Source organism: Gopherus evgoodei, chromosome 14 (genome assembly GCF_007399415.2).
Source record: "Gopherus evgoodei ecotype Sinaloan lineage chromosome 14, rGopEvg1_v1.p, whole genome shotgun sequence".
Classification (NCBI taxonomy): domain Eukaryota; kingdom Metazoa; phylum Chordata; order Testudines; family Testudinidae; genus Gopherus; species Gopherus evgoodei.
The window spans coordinates 3760181-3780361 of NC_044335.1; the positions used below are offsets into that span (position 1 = coordinate 3760181).

Consider the following 20181-nt stretch of genomic DNA (forward strand, 5'->3'; position numbering starts at 1 on the left):
TGGCCCTGTGGTTCCTCCCCTTAGGCTGGGGGAGGATCCTTTAGCAGTGGGCGGGCCGCCCGCCCACTTCCCAGACGCCCAATAGGTACACTCACCAGGGCCACTCTCTGTGACCTACAACCTGCAGAGGAAATTCCACCTCAGGTGATCTGACTAACAGTGGTCTAGGGATCCCTGATTGGTTCTTTGACCATAAGAGACTCCCATGGGGCGTACTAGGATCTGATACTGGCTCTGATCCCTGGCTTCAGTTTTGGGATCCCAAGCTCTTGCCACTAGTCCTGCCTACCTTTACCGAGGAACCTGACAGAAGTAAATCTTCATGCTGCAAGGCAGGAACTGATCACCACATGGGATCAAAAGGACCCTTCCTCCCTCATCTCCTCACAGGTACAGTATTACTCAGTCAGGATCATTAAGGAGGTGTTTCACACCTTCCTCTGAAGCAGCCAGCATTGATCATTCCACTATCAGAGATAGGATCCTGGATGAGCTGGACCATCTGTCTGTTCTGGTGTGACAATTCCTTTGTTCCTAATGAGATGGGTGGGTTAGTACAGTGTAGGAGACTTCATCTTGCCAGTTTGATGACCTAGAAATATATCACGCATACAACACCCTTCCAAAAAAATTGTATCTCCCCCAAAACTTAGTTCTCGGTACTAATGATCCTGATCTTCCAAAGAGAAACTCTCCACATCTCCCACACCCTGTGGTCCTGTTTTGAGTGTGCCAGAGCAGCCAGAAAAGCAAAAGCTAAGCCATGCAGCACACAGTGCTGTGGGGTCACGTCAGCTCTGCTGGCCTCACTGCAGAAGCACTGCAGGGCTGGGCTGGCACAGGGAAAGGCAGTAAGCAGAGCTGTGTCCTTTGTGATGGGGAAAATCAGCAACAACAGGCAACTGAGCCTTTAAATTACACTGATGCATCCTCATGGCCATGTAGCAATACTGGATTCTTTCCAAGTGAATTTCCCGACATTGGCTCAAGGTTTAGTTTCCCCTGGGTTTTCATTCTTTACCCAATTACTGTGAAAAAGAACAGAAATGAATATGAAGTCCAACTTAAAATCCACATTAAAGAGTGAGAGGGAGGATGCAGTGCTTGGTCCCAGACCCAGTCCCACTGCATCAACATGGAGCGCCCTGGCCATAAACCGGTTTATTTCCTGACAAATTCTCCTTTTCTCCCCAAACATCTAGGCATGGGGACAAAAGGGAGCCGAGGTGACAATCACTCAGACTCAGACACACATTTCAGGACCCATATCTCCAATAGTTCTTGAGGCAGCACTGCCTGCTTGCAAATGGGGGGTATTGTTCTGGTCATCCCCCTCTCAATGTACAGAGTGCAGAGGAGACATCTGACGGAGCCATCACTGCTGGCCAGCCATGTTATACCTCCTGAAGCTTCCCAATTCAGGGGGCCCCCAAGCTGACATCCTGCAGCAGACCCTGGAACTGGTGGCATAGCATTGTATAAAGAACTTCAAAAACCCCAGTGTGCTGGAAAAAGTATGATGGCTACACTAGAGGCACTGCATGGGCATAGCTGCACCATTGTCATGTGTCTGGTGAAGATGCTGTATGCTGACGGGCAAGAGCTCTCCCGTCGTCATCATCAATCTGCCTCCAGGTGAGTCAGTGACTATGTCAGTAGGAGAAACTCTCCCACTGCCACACTCCTGTCCACACCGGTACTTAGGTCAGTGTAACTTACATCGCTCAGGGGGGTGGCTTATGCACACCCCATGGGTGGCGTAAATTCTACCGAAGTAAGCGGTAGTGTCGACCTGGCCTGAATAAAGACAGTAATCACTACGGGGAGTGGTGTAGGAGAGCAGACTATAGGGGAACCCCCAGCTTTCCCAGTCCCAGCCTCTCCTAACTAGGAAAAGGTGTAGAAGGATTTGCTGGCTGGTTGCCATTGAGTGTGGATTGAGATCTGAGTTGAGTTCCACTGCAGAGTGGCTATAATATACTCATGCTGGGGAGTCCCTCCAAGTCAGCCATCTCCTTTGTGATGGAGACCTGTGCTAGGCGTATTAGGCAGTTCCAGCATGGAGGCTCGAACCAAAGAACTGCAGAACACAGAAAACTCTCCTCAGAGGGCACTGCACTTACCTAGCTGCCTCCATCTCCACCCTCATCTGTTTCCTCCTCTCCTCATCAATGGGGTAGAAGCGTAATATGGCCATGGCAATGAGCAGCAGGGTTATTGGGACAGGGGCCATGAGTATCTGCAGCGTGAGGATGACAGAGGGGTTGTGTGTGCAGTCACTGGCTCTGTAACCTGCAAAACTGAAGAGAAGCACAATAAAAAAAGCACCAGCTTTCAGCCATGGAAACACTGGCCTTCGTTTCCCCTAGAAACAGGAGCCCCTGGGCAGAGTGCTGGCAATGGCAAAGCTTACACACACCACAGTCACAGCAGAGAACTGGAAAGGAGCAAACAGCAACTTCACTTGCAGGTTAAGCAGGAAGTGCTGTGGGGAATGGCATAGGAGAGCTGGCCATGGGACACTCCCAGCTAGTCCAGTTCCAGCCACCCCCAGCAGGAGGTGCTGTGGGGAATAGCATAGGAGAGCTGACCCTGGGGAGCTCCCAGCTAGTCCAGTTCCAGCCACCCCCAGCAGGAGGTGCTGTGGGGAATAGCATAAGAGAGCTGACCCTGGGGAGCTCCCAGCTAGTCCAGTTCCAGCCACCCCCAGCAGGAGGTGCTGTGGGGAATAGCATAAGAGAGCTGACCCTGGGGAGCTCCCAGCTAGTCCAGTTCCAGCCACCCCCAGCAGGAGGTGCTGTGGGGAATGGTGTAGAATGCTGGCCATGGGGAGCTCCCAGCGGTTCCTGTTCCAGCCTCTCCCATGGGGTACCTGTGAACCCAGTGAAAAATAGAAAGTAGATTTTGAGGCCTACTGTAGGCTCATTGTTGATATCCCCAAGGAGAGTCCTCCTGCAAACTTGTTGAAGAAAACATAGAACGAGTAGAAAAAAGCTTCCAGGTTTAGATAGTTCGGGTTCTTCAGCCTGAAATCATCCACTGCATCTGGTAGCATGGACCTGGGGATGAAAAGCCCGGTAAAGGTGCTAGTCAAACCCAACACTGCTGCCTGCCCTGGTTCTCTCTTGTTAGCCATTGCCGGGTTTTGACACTGCAGCCCTCCAGCACCAGCCAAAGCTTTGGACTATGATTTGGGGAAAAAACACAGTAGGACCCAGGTTTTCAAGACTGCATGTGCACTTATGTGCCTAAGCTGAGCAATTGCTCTACCTGCATGTGCAAATTAGGCATGCAAATATGTGCACATATTTGCATGAATCTGGACATTGGCCTTGGATGCTATTTTGCAGGAGGCAGAGAGAAGATAAGTGTTTTGCATAATTTAAAGCAGGGCCACGTGTGCAGCTAACTCGGCGTTTACACTGTTCGCAGACTGATGCAATGCCAGTGCTGTACAATCACTCAGTGACACACAAACCTCCCCGTCTAATGCCACTCACCCCCACGACAAACGTGCCCACCCCCCTTTGCTCTGGAATTTGGCCATGCAGATGCACCCACATCTAGGCCTTTATCAACCAGGCTTCCCAACAAACTCTCCCTCCTCTGCATTCAGTTTGTTCCTCCTACCAACCTAGCCCTTTAACGATCCAGGAATGAGCAGCCCCAGCCGTGGCTTGGAGAACCGCTCCACTCACCAGGGTAACAAGTAGAGGACAGCCATGCTGCATCCCGCTAATATCACCATGAAGACGAAGAGCAGGAAGTTGTGTCTCACTAGGGTGATAACGATGAGGGCAGGGATAATTAACTACAGCCAAGAGAGAGAAAAGTGCTTATGCTCCCTTTGCTCTGCATGCGTGTGGCCCTCACGCCCTAGGACCCAAAGACTGTGCTCCTCACTGTCCATGCAAACACCTCCTCGGCTCACAAATACCTACTATGGACTAAACCTCACTTCTCCCACCAGAGCTGCCTGCATCAGAGGCCTGCAAGTCCAGTAGCAACTCTGCCTCAACGCTTGGTCGTGAGACTATTTCTGATATTTCAGTGCCCCCTCTATAGTCTAGTACTCTATGGAAGCTCCTCGGGGCAGGGACTGCATGTCTCCTTCCTGTGGTCTGTGCAGCCCCCTGAGAGCACGGACAGAGCTCCACAGATGATAACATAATGCTGCATTAATTACTAGAAATCATGAGTGCCATAGGAACGCCCGCAGGAGCAGAAATCAAATACGATTCCAGTGTAGAAGGGAGCATGGTGCCGTGGTCAAACTGGGCGTCTGGATTCCTGGGTTCTGGCTCTGCATTCTCACTACATGACCTAGATCCAGATTTACAAAGGGATTTAGGTGCCTAAAGATGCAGTGGGATTTTACAAAAGCACCTAAGCAGGTTGGGTGCCTGACTCCCCTGACTGTCAATGGGAGTTAGGCACATAACCTGCCAAGGTGCTTTTATAAAATCTCGTTAGATGCCTGTCTGCATCGTCAGGTACCTGAGTCCCTTTGTAAACGTGGCCCCTAGAGATGAGCACCCACAATGGGGACCAGGCTTAGAGCAGAGCTCAGCACAGTAGATGCAGCCCTAAGGGAGCACCCCAGCTCTCACTGACACTGACAGGTGTGGACACAGACCCCTAGGGCTTGATCTTGTGAGGTTTGGGGTGTCCTCAGCAAACCCTGACCTCCCTGGGAAAACTCCCTGCACAGTCCCACGTCCATTCCTTCACCTCCCTGTGCCTCAGCTGTACCCATTGCATGGGCGAGCAGGAGGACAGGTTAATTAACCTGAGGGGTGGTAGGCTCTAGGGAGGTGGTGACCAACTTGCAGCCCATGGGCCGCACATGGCCCATCAGCATAATCCGCTGGCGGACGCAAGACAGTTTGTTTACATTGACTGTCCACAGGCACAGCCACCTGCAGCTCCCAGTGGCCGCGGTTTGCCATTCCCGGCTAATGGGCACTGCGGGCTGCAAGGAAGTGCTGGCTCACGGGCCACAGGTTGCCCACCACTGCTCTAGGGGAATGCAAAGCATTAATCAACTCTTCTTACTCTCCCTGGGTATTAAGGACAGGGAACAAACAGCCCTGTGAGACTCCAGAGCAGTATGGGGGAGGGGAAGGGAATCATGCTGCAGTCGCTATACTGGTCCCTGCCTGGGCTCTGGCCGATCGGTTTTACACAAAGCTGAGCGTGGGTAGCAGAGGGATCACAGCAGAGTAGATTGGGCATCTACATGCTGCACGTTCTCTGCTCTCCCTGCACCGAGCTGAGCCTGTGTGATTAGCCCAGGAGGCTTTTCAGCCCGGTGACATTTTCAGCCAGCCCTCCAGGGCGGTGCTGGTGCCAGCGAGCCCACCGCGTCCTGGAGGTGGCTGCACTGCAGTGTTTGCTGGGAGTCTCGTGTAAGGGTGCTGGGTCAGACTTTCGCCTTCCCCGTGGGCATGTGTTCCACAGCGGGGGGGCGGGGGGGGGCGGCTAAAGAGGAAGGGCTCACAGAGGCTCCAGAGCCAGCTCTGTTCAGCAGGAGACATTCCAGGGAATGGGGCACAACTGCTTATGGACGTGCTCATTGTTACCCCGGTGGGGGCCACATGCAGCAGAGATCCCTGCAAGGAACGGCACAGGTGGGCAGGGGAGGGGCTTTCAGTTACTCCAGTGCCAGCCCCTCCCAGCAGCAGGTGCTGTAGGGAGCAGGGTAGGAGGGCTGACGGGGGGCAGGGTGCCCAGTCCCAGGCTCTTCCAGAAGGAGGTGCTGCGGGGTGCAGGGCAGAAGTGCTGTAGGAATTTCAGTTTAAATATCTATTTAAAGCCAGAGGCAAAAGGAAACTCACTGATAGGCCCACGAACACAGCTGTTTTTTTCCCAAAACGCACCAGGAACCACTGCCAGAAGGGAATGGAGAGGGAAGCCACAACCTGTGGGAGAAAGAGCCACAGCAGGAGACTCAGCAAGGCCTTCCAGGACCCTCAGAGCATTCCCCCAGAGACATCCATGTTATGGCATGGGGGACATGGGCAGCAAAGATACTGAAATCCATCAGACCAGCCTAGGGCACCGTTATCCTCTTGCCCTGCCCTGCCCACACTGGGGGCTTCAGATCAACCTCTGTCATGCGAGGTGAAAGAGTGGGAGGGGCCATGAATAGGTGGGGGTTTGACCCCTCCCTTGAGTACGCTATGGGGCGCCATTGGCATCAGAGAGTGGGGCTATGAGGGGAGACGGGTTCCACTGTGTAAACGTACCAGCATGATGAGCACCAAATGCTGGAACCTGCCAGCCAGCCCAGCAGCGTGCGTGCAGAAAAAGGCAAAGATCCCCTGAGCGATCTGGGAAGGGAACATACAGATGCTCAGCGCTTAGCTCCTGGGCCTGCTGTCCAGCCCCGAAGGAGCCTGCAGCGTAGCAAGCTGAGAGGTCAGAGGGTTCTTTGCTGCTCCTCACCAGCTGGCTGGAGATGCCTGTTCTGCCTCTCCCCCCCCCACCCATACACACGCTGCTGACTCCCCATCCATTTTTCCAAGGATCTCAGAACCCACCTGTCAAATGCAGTTCTCAGCCAGTGAGTCACTGGCTGGGTCCCACGCCTGCACTTCGTATCACCAGGCCTTCATCTCCCACCTGCCTCTCGGGGGCTTTTTCATTTTATTTTAATTTTAAAGCCACAAAAGCTCCTGTGAGTTCTGTGCTGGTGAAAAGAGTCAGATCAGCCGCCCCATAGACCCAAATTCTCTCTTTGCTCATGGATCAGGCACCTCATGGGCATCAATGGAGCAAACACCCCCATAGCACCTGCCAATGTGCCCTGGATAGACCCCCTCCTCACAATAAGGGGGCATTCATTCTCTTTGTCCATTCACTCCTTGGTCTCTCTGCCGAGGCTGCCGGCTACAGGTAGGTGAGGTGGTTTCTAGGATACCAACACTCATCCTTGGGGAATCTGACAAGAGAATACGGGACTCATGATGATCAAGAGGCCACCTAACAGTGTCTAGCAGGAACAACTGTCAATCACTGCAGACCTGGGATGGATTTGAACCCGCACCCTAGAGTTAAAGGCTCTGCACAGGATCCCTCCTGGCCTATTGACCCCGTCGGGGGTCTTATCACCACAGTCCCACAGCAGGGGCTGCTGCAATGGGGGACTGTATTGGTGGGCAGGGATGGGAAAGGTAGAGCCAGGGGCTGGGCACAGCCTGTCCAATAGGGTGGTAAAAGCCCCGGGAGTCTGTGCAGGTCCCTCCTTGCCTTTTCCCCCACAGCTCATGTGTTTCAAGCTGCCGGTCCCCCACCATCCCTCTACACTTCAGGGACCTGCTTCTCCTCCTTGTTCAGATACTTTTGCCCCAGGACTTGCGGAAAGAGCCCAGCTGCTGCCCACGCTGCAATCACCCCTCTCCACGCCAGCCAGGGCTGTGATCGTACCTGGAAGGCCAGGGACATGAAGAGGAAGCCACCGAGCAGCCAGACATAGGGCAGATGTCCCAGGATTATTCGCAGGCTGTGAAAGAAGGGCAGCTGGGTCTTTCCCAAGGGACTGAGGGGCCCTGAAGGGGTGAGAAGGGAATTGCAGCAGAGTCACCCCCAGCCCTGCCCCACGGGGATGATGGTGATTACTGTACACGTTCAAGCCGAGAGCCGCAAACACTAGCCCAAGCTGCCTCGTGACTGATGAGGCCTTCGCCATGTTTGGCCCAGCCTCCCAGCCTGACCAGGGTTCTGACCGGCCTTGCCATACTGCGGTCTCATTTTTCCTTCTGCCTTCCCAGCCGAGGGAAGCAGCTTCCTCAGAGCTGATGCAACTGGATGGTGGAGGAGGCTGGAAAGCAACAAGCCACCAACTCCCACAACACTGCAGGCTGGTGAAAATCTTGAGACTGAAGCATGCACCATGCCCCTCGACCTGCGTCCTTCCCACCCACAGGCCAGGCACTGTCTCCCCCGACAGCCCACCCAGCCAGCAGATTCCCAACTCCCTCCCCCGCAGGACTTGCACCCATCCCCCAGAGCCATGGCCACAGGGCACCTCCCAACCATCGCAAGAGGAGCCAGAGAAGTGACCTAACCAGGCTGCTCCTTCACTCCGAGGAAGAGAATCAGGCAGGCCATGCAGTAGAGTGAGCCCAGGACCACGGAGGCGATCACGTACGCCTTGCGCTGGAAGACAAGAGCCGATGCAGTCGTCACAACCTAGGCGCTGGCTGCAGGGAGCACAGACAGCGCTCTCCCACCCAGAGCTCTGCAGAGGGGCAGGGAGCAGATGGCCAGGTGCTTACTGTGTTCTCCAAGGTGTCAGTGAGCCCTGGGAAGGTGCTGTTGTACAGAGTCCCATTGGGCACACTGCAGCTTTTCATCATGCTGGCATGGTACCCGCCGACTATCTGCCCCTGGATACCCGAGCCGACCAGCGTGCTGAACACCTCCACCCCCATTCCTGCCAAGAGCCAGGACAGATGGGAGAGGGGTCAGTCAGCCTTGCAGCCTGAGCCTCAGAGCAGATCCCCTAGGGAAAGGGAGGTCAGCATGTGCCTTGCAAACTAACGTATTGGCTTTGTATGCCTGAAAGGTAGGGTGACCAGACAGCAAATGTGAAAAATCGGGAGTGGGGTGGGGGGTAATAGGAACCTATAAAAGAAAAAGACCCCAAAATCGTGACTGTCCCTATAAAATCAGGATATCTGGTCACCCTACTGAAAGGGTAAGACTGCCCTCTGGTGGCTGCTCACAAAGCAGATAAGAGATCTACTGTTTCTGCCTGCTCTAAAATTTCCCCCTTCGCTCCAGTGGTAGAGGCCCTAAATTTTTGGAACTGAGGTGCTAAGCTCTAGTCCTGGTTCCCCATGGGAGTTGTTTGTCTAATAAATGCTTCTACACAGAGACTTTTTACAGCAACTAGCCCAAGGCCTGTGTGTGTTCAGGATAAGCACACCCCGTGCCGTGTGATATTGCCTGTGCCGGGGATGGGCTGGTTTAACAAAAGAAGAACTTCTTCTAGGGATGCCACGTGCCCTGAGAGAGATCCAAGCCATCAGGGCATCCCTGGTTAACACAGCAGCCCAGCTATTGTTTGGCGACAATAACCTGGGGATCCCAAGTAGGGGATTTTTATTTATTTTTTTTACATTTTATAACATATCAGGTCAAATTCACACCCGGTGTGACCCTATTACAAACCCAGATCCAGAGACAACATGCCCTCTGGCCTGGAGTGAGAAGTCTCACACTGGAGAGAACACACAGGCCTGGGACCGGGAAGGAAACCCTGCATCCAGGCAGAGGCACTTACTGTAGGCAGTGGCCGAGTCCCGGTCTCGTTGATTCCCTCCCAGAAACATGGTCAGGGAGGAATACGGCACATGATAGCACTGGTGAGAAAAACAGCTCAGATACCAGACAACTCAGCTGCTTCTCCTCTGTCTCTCACATCCCACCCTCTTGAGGCAGACATCCCCCTCCCCTCCTGGGAACACCTGTGGTGACGTGAGCCCCTTGCAGGAGCTACCACCACAGAGAACAGATGTGAAAACTAAAACTAGGGCCCTGGTTCAGGAGGTCACTATATGACCAACCAGATACCGTGCCCTACAGCGTCCCCTGCTGGGAACAGCTGGGATGGGAAGAACTGTGAGCTCTACCCCACCCTACAGACTGACCTCCACCATAACCAGTCACCCTCTACCATGCCCTACAGCACCCCCGCTGGGAAAGTCGGGGCCCAGAGCAGCTGTGAGCTCTGCTCAGAGCCAGTGGTCTTATAGGATTCCCTACAGCACTCCCTGCTGGGAGAGTTTGGCACTGGGGCTGCTGTGAGCTCCCCTACAGGTTGAGTTTCTGTTCTCGAAGGGCCACTCGGGCACCTCCAGCATAGCAGAGATTCTGGTACTCGCAGGCCGTGGCAGGCCCCTGGCATTCCTGGGTGACCCAGCCCCTGCTCGCGTGACCTTGCATGCACACTCCGTGCGAGGTCACGCCCCCAGCGCGCATCATTTTGAAGAACATGCCACCCCACCCCGCTGGCATGATCTCACGCACACACAGCGTGCTCCAGAATGGCATCCCTCACCCGTGATATGGGAAACAAACACATCCGGCTTCGTGTCAGTCCCAGGCAGGGGACAAACAATTTAGAAACAGGATGGTCCAGCTTAAAACGGGACAAGCAGCCTGCCTAGCCTGTTCTCTGCAGCAAGGTGAAGACAGCTCCGGACATGCTTAGCCACAGGCACTGTGCCCTTACACTCATGCTTGTCTGGAAGAAGCAGTACATGGTCAGGTACCAAAGGAACTTGAGGGAGACAGGCATGGTGTCCGAGGGGGTGGACCAGACCAGGCAGTAGAAGACCACCCCGAACGGCGTGGAGGAGACAATCCTGCAGGGGCAAGAGATGATTCGACACAAGCACCGAAGCAAAGTGAGAGTCGGGTTTATTCCTGCCTCATGCACTGGCCTCCTTTGCTGCTCGCCATGCCACAGGTCATCCGCTGCAGGATTAGGGTTGCCAGGCGTCCGTTTTTCAACCGGAACACCCAGTCAAAAAGGGACCCTGGCGGCTCCAGTCGGCACCACTGACCGGGCTGTTAAAAGTCCGGTCAGTGGTGCAGTGGGGCCCAGGGCTAAGGCAGACTCCCTGTCTGCCCTAGCTCCATGCAGCTCCCAGAAGCAGCTGCCAGGTCCTTGTGGCCCCGAGGCACATGGGCAGCCAGGGAGGCTCTGCATGCTGCCCCGCCCCTAGTGCCGGCTCCACAGCTCCCACTGGCTGGGAACTGCGACCAATGGGAGCTACGGGTGGTGCCTGCAGGCACAAGGGCAGTGCACTTAGCCTCCCTGGCCGCCCATGCGCCTAGGGGCCAGCCAGGGTCCTCACTCCCCCCTCACCCCAACATCCTACCCCAGCCCGGAGTTCTCTCCTGCACCCTGAACCCCTCATTTCTGGCCCCACCTGGAGCCCGCACCCCCAGCCCAGAGCCCATTCCCCCCACCCCAAACCCCTGCCCTAGCCGAGCCCCCCACACACCCCACATCCCTGACCCCACCCCAGAGCCTGCATCCCCAGCTGGAGCCCTCACCCCCCTCCTACACCCCAACCCCCTGTCCCAGCCCGGTGAAAGTGAGTGAGGGTGGGGGAGAGCGAGCAGGAAAGGGCTGTTCTGTTTTGTGTGATTAGAAAGGTGGGGCAACCCTCTGCAGGCCCAGGGTGAGCAGGGGAGGGTAGCTTTGCTCAAAGCAAGGAAAAACCAGATAGGCAGCAGCAGAACCAGGCTGGCCCCAGATCTGCTTATCACAGCCCCGGCTCGAATATTTGAGGCTCTGTTCCAGCAGTGGGATCCATGGGGACAGGGGTCCAGCCACAGGGACCCAGCTGCAAGGTCAGGGGTTAAATATTAGAGCTGCAATCCTCTGTATATTTACTGTGTTGCTCACTTCATGGGAGAGCTTGCCCCCCTCCCACAGCTTAGCGGATTGTCTGGAGGGCTCCACAGAACGCAGATGAGAGCCACTGGGGAGCAAACCTCCAGGCACCTTGAATATTTAGTGAATCTTGCAGAAATTGCAATTGTTACAAGATGACTGATTCTTTTCAGTGCTCCCCATTTTCAAACTGCCCATTTTAAGCGCAGAGCCAGAGGCTTTGCCTGGCCTCCAAAGCCAAATCAACGCCCGCTCTGCCTCAGCTCCCAGTGCTCACCATGGGATCAGCTTGCCAAGCCTCCTTCTGGGGCTCTTGCTGATCAGGAAGCCGACAGCGGGGTCTGTAACTGCGTCCCAGGCTCGCCCAAGGAAGAGGATCAGAGAGGAATGGAACGGTTCCAACTGGGGAGAGACAAACGGCTGTATCAGACCACAGCACGAAAGTGAACAAGAGCCCAGCCAAAGGTGGAAAGAGTCCGAATGACTCGGCTCTGGAGCAGCCAGCTCTGGGCAGAATTCCAGGCTCTCTTTCTGGGAACTGGAATGACATGGAAACCTCTCCGCCCCACACACACACACCCTCCTCCTGCAGCTCTTGCTAAGGCTCCTGATGAAATCATAGCACTTTAAGCTGTGGGGCACCATCAAGGTCTTTTTCTAAGAACAAGCTGCAAGACCCACTTTCACCCAGACTGCCCCACACATGCACACTCCTGTACGGAGTCGCTCTGCTTCCGAGCCCCACCATCCAGCGAGAAAGCGGCCGCTCACTTGCACAACGTCCAGGAGGAAGATCTGTAGGAAGAACCCGAGGGCATTTCCTGTCATTTGGTAGGGAGCACCCCCTATGGCGTAACAGAGCTTCCTGTAGAACGGCAGTGGTGCCAGCTGCATCTGGAACCAAGACACAAATGAGCCCCACTTGCTGCAAACTGACCTGCGCCCAAGATGTGTGCGACCCTACTCTCTGCTGTTGCTCTTCTCATCCCTGGATATTCTCCCAGCCCGGCCTAGAGTCTCAGCTTTCCCCCTACCCATGATCCCTGCCACTGCAGCTGTCACTTGGGCTGAGGACTCCACAATCTGAAGCAGCCCCAGGCATTGGTGTGACATGAGGCTCTCCTCTTTCTTCCTTCCAGGCCTGAGTATGTGACCGCAGCCCGCTCACCACGCTCCGGCCTAGCAGGGAGCAACGACCCATGTGTGCACCTCAGGCTTCAATCTGTGGGCTGTGCAGCGTCCGGGTACGTTCCTGCTAGATAGACTTTTCTGCATCAGCGTTTAGTTGGCTAGATGCCCAACTCTGCTAGGAGTCTCAGACACTAATGCAACTTCCATTCCTGCTCTTCCCAGCCTGCACGTTTTCACTCCTTGTCCCGTGTGCACCCACGTGGGACTATTTAGCGGGCTTCTGCCTTGACTGCATGCTGTTGGGATCAGCTGCTTCAGTACTTTGTGGACATGAATCTCCCAAGTTACAGACACTAATGGCTTCATTCTCTCATGTACCCTGGTGTATGTCTGCGAAAAAACCACATTTCCACTGCACCACACTCAGAATCTTGTCCTAAAGCACCAGTTAATCACTGATCTGTTCAGATAACACCCTTTCGCTCTTGCTTTTCCGCTGAGGCTTCATGATAACACGTAAGTGCAAATTTCACACAGCATCACCGCTGCTGATCCAGGGACAGAATAAAGTCCAGAGTCCACTGGGTTTTTATAGATCAGGGAGAAGGTGCAGGGGAACAGTTTAGGGGAAAGGAGACGGGCTGATGACAGAGTCCATCATTCAGCTAAGTGCAGACAGATTTATTGATTTTCAGAGCTTGCAGCAAAGATCTAGGATCTAGTGAAGTGGGATTCCCTTGTGTTTATAGACAGTTGCACTTTGCGGCTCTCATGCACAAGCCCGCGGCTGCCAGGGCTGGCGGGCATGCAGTGCAGGGAGTGCTGAGTTGTTTAAATAACAGTTTCCAGTGCAGCTCCATGTTTAAAATCTCTTGGTTTTGCAAAAGTGTCTCTCCCCTTGTACTTCCCTCCCCATCTTTTCAGGGCCCCCGGCGGCCTGCAGAGGTGTTGACAGGTCACACTTCCTTGCGTGCTGCCTTGCAACAGGCGCTAACTACGTGTGCTAACCAGTCTGTCCCACCTCGTGCTGCTGGGAGCCCTGTCCGAGCCCTGCAGGTCAGAAGCGTGTCTCCATTACCATAAGTTGAGCCACCACCCCCTACCCCCGTGTCTCGGGATATCTGAGCGTCTGCATAGTTCAGTGCCACCAGCAACCAAATATAAACGCCTCTCGTACACAGGGTGTTCTCAGGCTGAGTCATACAAACGACCGAGGCCCTTCAAATACCCCCTGGCTCCCCGAGCCAGCGAGATTGCACTGGGCTGTGAGAGTCTGGCCCCAAGCCCGTGGCCCGCTGCTCTTACCTCGCCGCGGCTCGAACCCGCCGCAGGGCTGCCTCCCGCGTGGGTTAACCCGGGCAGCGGCGCACGGCCCGGCCTGTCTGGAAGCATGTTTACAAACACGCTGCCTCCCTTCCAGGCAAAGGGAGCCTCGCTCCTGGGTGGGGAAAACAACCCCCAGCAGCGCACGGGGGAGGAACGGGAGAGCCCGGCCCAGGCAGGGGCTGAGCTGCCTTCTCAGCGGGCAGAGGCAGAACCGCCACTGACCACACACACCCCGGGGAGGAGCCTAGTGAGCGGCCCGGGGGAGTCTCCTGGCTCAGGTCCCACGCTGCCCTGTGCGCGCTTTGGAGGGGGAGGAGGAAGGTTTGCACTGAAACAGGCCAGGGCTGGAGGCAGCACTCAGCGAGTGGCTGGGGGCTGTAGGTCAGTGGCTCTCAGCCTTTGGGGGCCCAGGACTCGTCTGTAAATGTTTATCGGGTGTCACAGCCCAGGAAATAGTCTGGGGGAGGGGCTGGGGGTGGTCCTGCACCCGGGGAGAGGGCTGGGTCCTGCCCAGCACTCACCCCACAGTGGCATCTCCTGTGCAGCGGGGTGGCTGGAGTTGGCTATCCGTTCCAGGTGTTGCAAGCTCCCGGGTTGAGGCGCTGCTCAGGTTTGCCCCCCGGCCCCCCTGACTGGACCAACTTGGAGGAGTGGAGCCACGATCTGGCTAATGGGGTTGCAGCTGCTCACATTCAGCCTACCCAGACTCCTGTCATCATGACAGCTGGGCCAAAGCTGAGTGGTGCTGGGACCCTGGTGGCTTCAGTGCCTGGAGCAAGGGGGTGAGCTGAGCCAGCCCTGGGGGACAGGAGCCACCACTAGCCCCTTTGAAGCATCCTGGTGCCCTGTGGGTTGAGGAACCCTGCTGTAGAACAGAAAGGTGAGGGATTGTCATCAGCCCTTTCCAGTCCCCTCCAGCGTGGGTTAATTTACAAAATCTGGAGATTTTGCAGGCTGAGGCACCAGGCTCCACGAATAACAGTGCCATGACTGACTCAGAAGCACGTCTTTTCATCACCATTTTACTCACGTCCTGGATCACAGGCATTACTGATACAGTACCACAGCCGAAGCAGTTGCAGCCAACTCCGACTCCCACCAGCATACCGAAGGCAGTTTTATTATACCTAACAGCAGGGAGGGAAAGACTGTGAATCCCAAACAAAAATCCACAAGGGGCCAGATTTTTCAAATGCATCATTTTGCACCTGCCTGCAACCCACAACTCCCCCCAGGCACACACTGCACGAGTTGGAGAGGCACAAAACAGCCTTGGGCAGTCAGGCCCTCAGTCCTTGTCCCCTCTGACTCTCCTGAGGTTTCTGGGTGCAGCAGGCTGCCTTTTCCGTACACGATAAAAATGGAGTTTGTGTAGGTCAGTAGTCCCCAACACGGTGCCCGCAGGCACCATGGCACTTGCCAGGGCATCTGTGTGCGCTCACGTACTGGCCGGTGGACAAGCGTCCGCCAAAAAGCGGCATCATCAAGAGGCACCGCCGCTGAAATGCTGCTGAAAAGCAGCGTCATCAAGAGGGGTCGCTGCCAAAATGCCGCTGATTTTCGGTGGCGATGCCTCTTGACGTTGCCGCTTCTTGGCAACATTTCAGCGAATGCTTGTCTGCCGGCCACGGTCCTTGGTGGCTCATCATCCAGTGCCTGACACCCGGAAAAGGTTGGGGACCAGGGGTGTAAGTGCTATTAAGGCTGCAGCACAGCTATGTCCATCGCTGCCTGGCTAATGCCACACAATTCCCTGTAGTAGAGGAAAGCTTTGCTATTACTCCATTCAGGTCCTGCTAAGGCCTTTTGTTGTATCCCCACTCACGCTCACATCAAGCCTAGGCCAGAGGTCACTAGAGGTAATGCAGACCCAGGAGGTCATGTCTGCAACCCTCTCAGGCTTGAGAGGTTGTGCCAGGGTGAGCAATTTTAAGAAATGGCACCAACCTTCTTCTGCCATTACACCTTCATACCTGGGCTAGTGGGAGCTCTCAGGGCTGCAGGTGATTAACAATGCCATGCACCAAAGCCCGGAAGCTGCCCAAACCAGATCTTGATGCAAAGGGAATGTAAGAACAGCCAGACTGGGTTAGACCAATGGTCCAGCTAACCCTATAGCCTGTCTTCCAGCAGAGGCCAGTGCCAGGTGCTTCAGAGGGAACGAACAGAACAGTGCAATTAATGAGTGATCCATCCCCTTGTCCAATCCCAGCAGCTAGCAGTCAGAGGTGCAGGGACACTCAGAGCATGGGGCTGTGTCCCTGTGAACGTTCAAGGGTGAGGGTCCGAGGGAGAACTTACCGCAGTAAGAGAAAGGCTACAGAGATCCCGTTTGCCTTGGATTTGGTCTCAGTTGATTACAGACACGTTTGGGGATGGGTGGGAAGGAATCTGCACAACTGCTGCTACACTTCAGCATTGTGTACACACTCAGGTCAGACCAGACCCTCCAGCTTCAGGAGAAGCAGAAAGAAATTACCATCAGTCCAGCCAGAGTGTTTCGGGACTGGAGAGACGTAGCCCTTGAACAAGAGTCAAGGCAGCTCATGGCTAAGGAATGTGCTCCTGAAGGAGTTCCAAACAGAGCTAATTAACCAGCTTTTCTTAGGTTGCAGCGAAGTACGGGGCTGGTTACTGCAAAGGAATCCTGCCAATCGAAACGTCTTCAGCCCTGCAATTTCTTTGCAGCAAACCCAGCCTTTGGATAAATTACATCTTCCAGCCCCAAGAAGGCAGATTCCTCCCTGCCCTACCAAAGATAGGTAACAGCAATATCTTCACAGAGCGGCAGCAGACTCCTTAATGGAGTTTGTATGATGAATGTGCAAGTGGTCATGGCTAGGAGTGAAGAGAAAGGGGAATGGAAGTGCAGGTGCTGTGTGTGTCAGGCTCTGGGCAGCTGGTGTCGAAGATTAGAGAAAGCACATTGCACCAGCTCCAAGACTGATTCAATGCTTTTTAGTCACTGTAAATATCTTTTACATAAATTTACTGCCATAAACCTTTGGCATATACATTACTTACCTGAGTGAGAACAAGAATCACAGTTCAACCCTTAGCATTAGCCCGTTAACTTCAGGGTTTTTTTCCTTCCTCATGTAAACTGAAGGGTTAATCCAGTGTAAAAATGCCAGTTTGAAATCTCTGCTCCTCCACACAGAGGTGTGAACAGAAAGGCCCAGCTCTTCCCAATTGTACGTGCTAGTCCAGGTCTAATCTACATGCATAATTATTGCAAGTGCACATGTACATTCAATTTGACAGCTACTTGGGTGATTTGTACGGTTGCTACAACAACAAGCAACACAAACGAATGTGTTTGTACGTGCACAGTGCTGAATATCTGATTCCAGTTACAAAGAGTTGAAAAGCTTTTCAGTCGCTCGGCTCTCCATTCAGACATACAGAAACCTGTGTCTAGAGAGCAGATCTTGAAAAGGGCCCGATCCTGCAGCCTTTACTCATGCAAGAACTCCTATTGACTACCATGGTTTTGCCCAGAATCATCATTGAAGTGCCTCCTTACATGGCTTGAGTTGCTTATAAATGTAACCGTTCTGCCAGGCGGAGCTGGCAGGAAGAAGGGCTGGGTTCTGTATCACAGGGTTCCTCTTAATACAAAACGGAACCAGCTTGGGCCGTCACCCAGTCATCTGTGAATGTTAACCACCCCCGGGCGCAATACTTCCTCTTGCAAGCACTGAATCTGTGCACAGCGAAGAGAACTTAATACAAGGGGCAAAGGAACCGAGAATTCATCTGGGAAAACACCACAACCACCATTCAAACACATTAAGAGCAACCTCCAGCCAGAGTGTCTTGGGCGGTGTCCTTTGCCCCGGTTTCTTACCTTGCGGTCTGAAAGTCCAACAAATGTTTCTTCAGCAGCCCACTGCCCTCTCCCTCCACTGCACTGGGCTCACAGTTGGTGTCCTTGGTCAGCGAAGACCCAGAGTTCAGAGGTGGCGAGGGAGTGAGGCATCACGCAACCCCTCAGCTGCTGCAGCCCTCATTACAGCTGGGCTGTCCCTACCGTGGGACATCACACTCCGAGGTTCCGCCACTTACCCCAGCTCTCAGCAATTTCAGCGTGCAGTGACTTCGGCAGGTAGTGGGGAACCACGCTGAGTGCAGGCTGTGCAGTCTCTTTCACAGCACCCAGGTCTCAGGCTCAGCACCCGGGTACCACTGATTGGTTCAGTGATCACTAGAGGTGAAAACAAGGACTCAATGGAATCCAGTCAGCTCTGTCTTTACACAGTGGACAGAGAGGATCAAATGGTACCCAGGACTCCTTAGGCAGAGCTCACACCACCACGTAGGGACACTTGACCCCACCCTCTCCCCTTTCATTGGGATTTGGCATGCCTGCCCCTTGCCTAGTGAGTGAGGATCAGTTGGGGGTGAGCCCCTCAATCAGGACAGGCTAAGTGCAATTCTGCTGCCCTTTGCTCAGACAGTAAAGATAACATTTCATTACCTTTGCACTTAGTACTGAAGTGATTTGTAACCCACCACCAGCCCAAACTGATCACTTTGGCAAAGCAGCTCCATCATGCTCTGCATCTAGGTAGAGGAGAGGTGTTCCTGCACATACAGTCTGTTCCTTAAACCCTCTTCCCCCAGCTCATCACTAGACATTAGGGGAGAGCTCATTCAGACCCTGCTGACATAAACGTGAACCCAGACGGGAGAAGGGAAACCCAGAGTTCTGAACTCTGGTCTTTGCTAGAGAATAAAGGATAAATTACTTTGTTTTATCATAACTCTGTAGTTTAAGATGTATAAGATTTGGGCCCTTGATTTTTAGGCATTTCCCATTCACCGCTAGAAACAAAGCGTATACATTTAGGGGCAGAGGGAGCGGAGCCCTGTATTCCTTCAAATGTGCAACAGGCCTGTGAACATACACGCAGCTGCATATGTCTATGCGCTTGTTTAAAAGGCTCGATCCAAAACCTACTGAAGTTAACAGGACACTTTCCACTGACTTCCGTGGACTTTGGATCAGGCCTCCTGTGTCCTATTGTGACGTACTATGTGCGTGCACACCCTGAGCTGGTTTTCTATGGCAACTTAACTCCAAAAGTGGTGTGAATTCAATGACAATTAGGCAAGGGAGGTGAAGCTTGTAAAGCAGCTCTATTTTATAAAAGCCGAAAGGTCCCCAGCAATAGACTGAACTTCAAGAGAGCATCCTGGGAGCGGGCTCTGGTTTTTCAGAAGTTCTATTTAAACGTGTAATGTCGGGCAGCAGCATGAAGTCCAGTTTCTAGTTCTTGGAGATGTGCTGTGTTATGATCAGACACTTCCTAGTGTCACAATCCTAAACTAAATATGGCTGATTACAGCCAAAAGGCAACAATGATGACCTGCTACTTTAAAATCAAATCCTTAAAAGATTATAGATCCATCCATGTTAAACCAAACAGAAAATGCCCACTAAAAGGTAACCTTAGAGCAGGTCACATCAGGGTAGTGAAGCTATCTACCACCAAGGAGACCCTCACGTCGAAATAACAGAGGTGGAAGCAGCATATAGCACTGCAGAGGGGAAGTACAAGCTTTCTGGACATAGGGGAAGAGCAGAACCTGCTCAGAGAAGGGCAGAGAGGTTGGGCCTCAGCTGCACAAGTATGTGAAAAATGTGCAGTTATTAGAAAGGGAGGAGGAACAATGAACCAAATATGGAGGAGGCGGCACACGAGAGAGGCCTGTGATTTCTCACCTCTTGGAGGAGACAGCCATTGCAGTGAGAATGCTTGTCAGGGGAGTGGGAACATTTATACAGCTACGACTGCCAACCACAAACAGAACAGTCTGAGTTATTAAACTCTGAGCAGTACCCTCTCTCTCTCCCACACACAGCAGTGTTTACTCTTTACAAATAAAGCTCAGACCTATGAAAGGGTCTCTCACAAACATACACACACAAAAAATAGGCAGAAATCAAGAGGAGTAAATTCTAACCCGACAGTGAGTTTTTGCCGGGGTGCATTATAAACCATGAGACATGCAGGCATAACTCTGCTTGGGAGCAGGGAGAGAGGAAATTGGCTGCTTTAATAATAAATAAGTTAACAATCCAGTGTCTTGGGCCCTGAAAGAGAAAACGTTGTCTTTAAAAAGGAAACGAAACAGCGGTATGAGTCTGACTCTCCATCGGTTTTATCAAGTGTGGCACAGATTAGCTTCCCCCACAGAAAAACAGCAGAACATGAACAGCTGAAGCCCACTGAATCTACCCAGGAGTGCAGGAAAAAGGCATTTTTGCCCTCATAAAGCTGACTATGTTAACGAATGGACACCCC

The 20181-nt window shown here is 53.6% G+C and overlaps 1 protein-coding gene across 6 annotated transcripts; it reads right to left on the bottom strand.

The window, feature by feature from the left end:
- LOC115634983 (sodium-dependent lysophosphatidylcholine symporter 1-like) lies at positions 1-14149 on the bottom strand. 6 transcript variants are annotated; one of them, XM_030533140.1, is made up of 14 exons: positions 13850-14115; positions 12185-12307; positions 11691-11815; positions 10241-10373; positions 9290-9368; positions 8280-8437; positions 8070-8160; positions 7429-7550; positions 6249-6332; positions 5838-5921; positions 3699-3811; positions 2916-3059; positions 2124-2300; positions 1-1028 (listed from the first exon to the last, which is right to left on the bottom strand). In XM_030533140.1, the coding sequence occupies exons 1-14, from the start codon at positions 13934-13936 to the stop codon at positions 986-988; spliced, it is 1563 nt and encodes a 520-aa protein (XP_030389000.1). In that variant the 5' UTR covers positions 13937-14115; the 3' UTR covers positions 1-985. The 6 variants fall into 6 exon arrangements, with proteins under 6 accessions (XP_030389000.1, XP_030389003.1, XP_030388999.1 ...); XM_030533143.1 differs by lacking the exon at positions 2916-3059 and having other exon boundaries at positions 13850-14120; XM_030533139.1 differs by lacking the exons at positions 1-1028; positions 2916-3059; positions 8280-8437 and having other exon boundaries at positions 2183-2300; positions 7429-8160; positions 13850-14148.
- Between the last annotated feature and the right edge of the window lie 6032 nt (positions 14150-20181).

Excerpts from the sequence above, each read along its gene's own strand:
- LOC115634983 (XM_030533138.1), bottom strand. The coding sequence starts at position 13,936 with ATGCTTCCAGACAGGCCGGGCCGTGCGCCGCTGCCCGGGTTAACCCAC. Across the intron at positions 11,816-12,184 it reads TCCTCCTGGACGTTGTGCAA|TTGGAACCGTTCCATTCCTC; the intron begins GTGAGCGGCCGC and ends GTCTCTCCCCAG. Across the intron at positions 9,369-10,240 it reads TCTTCCAGACAAGCATGAGT|TGCTATCATGTGCCGTATTC; the intron begins GTAAGGGCACAG and ends TTTTCTCACCAG.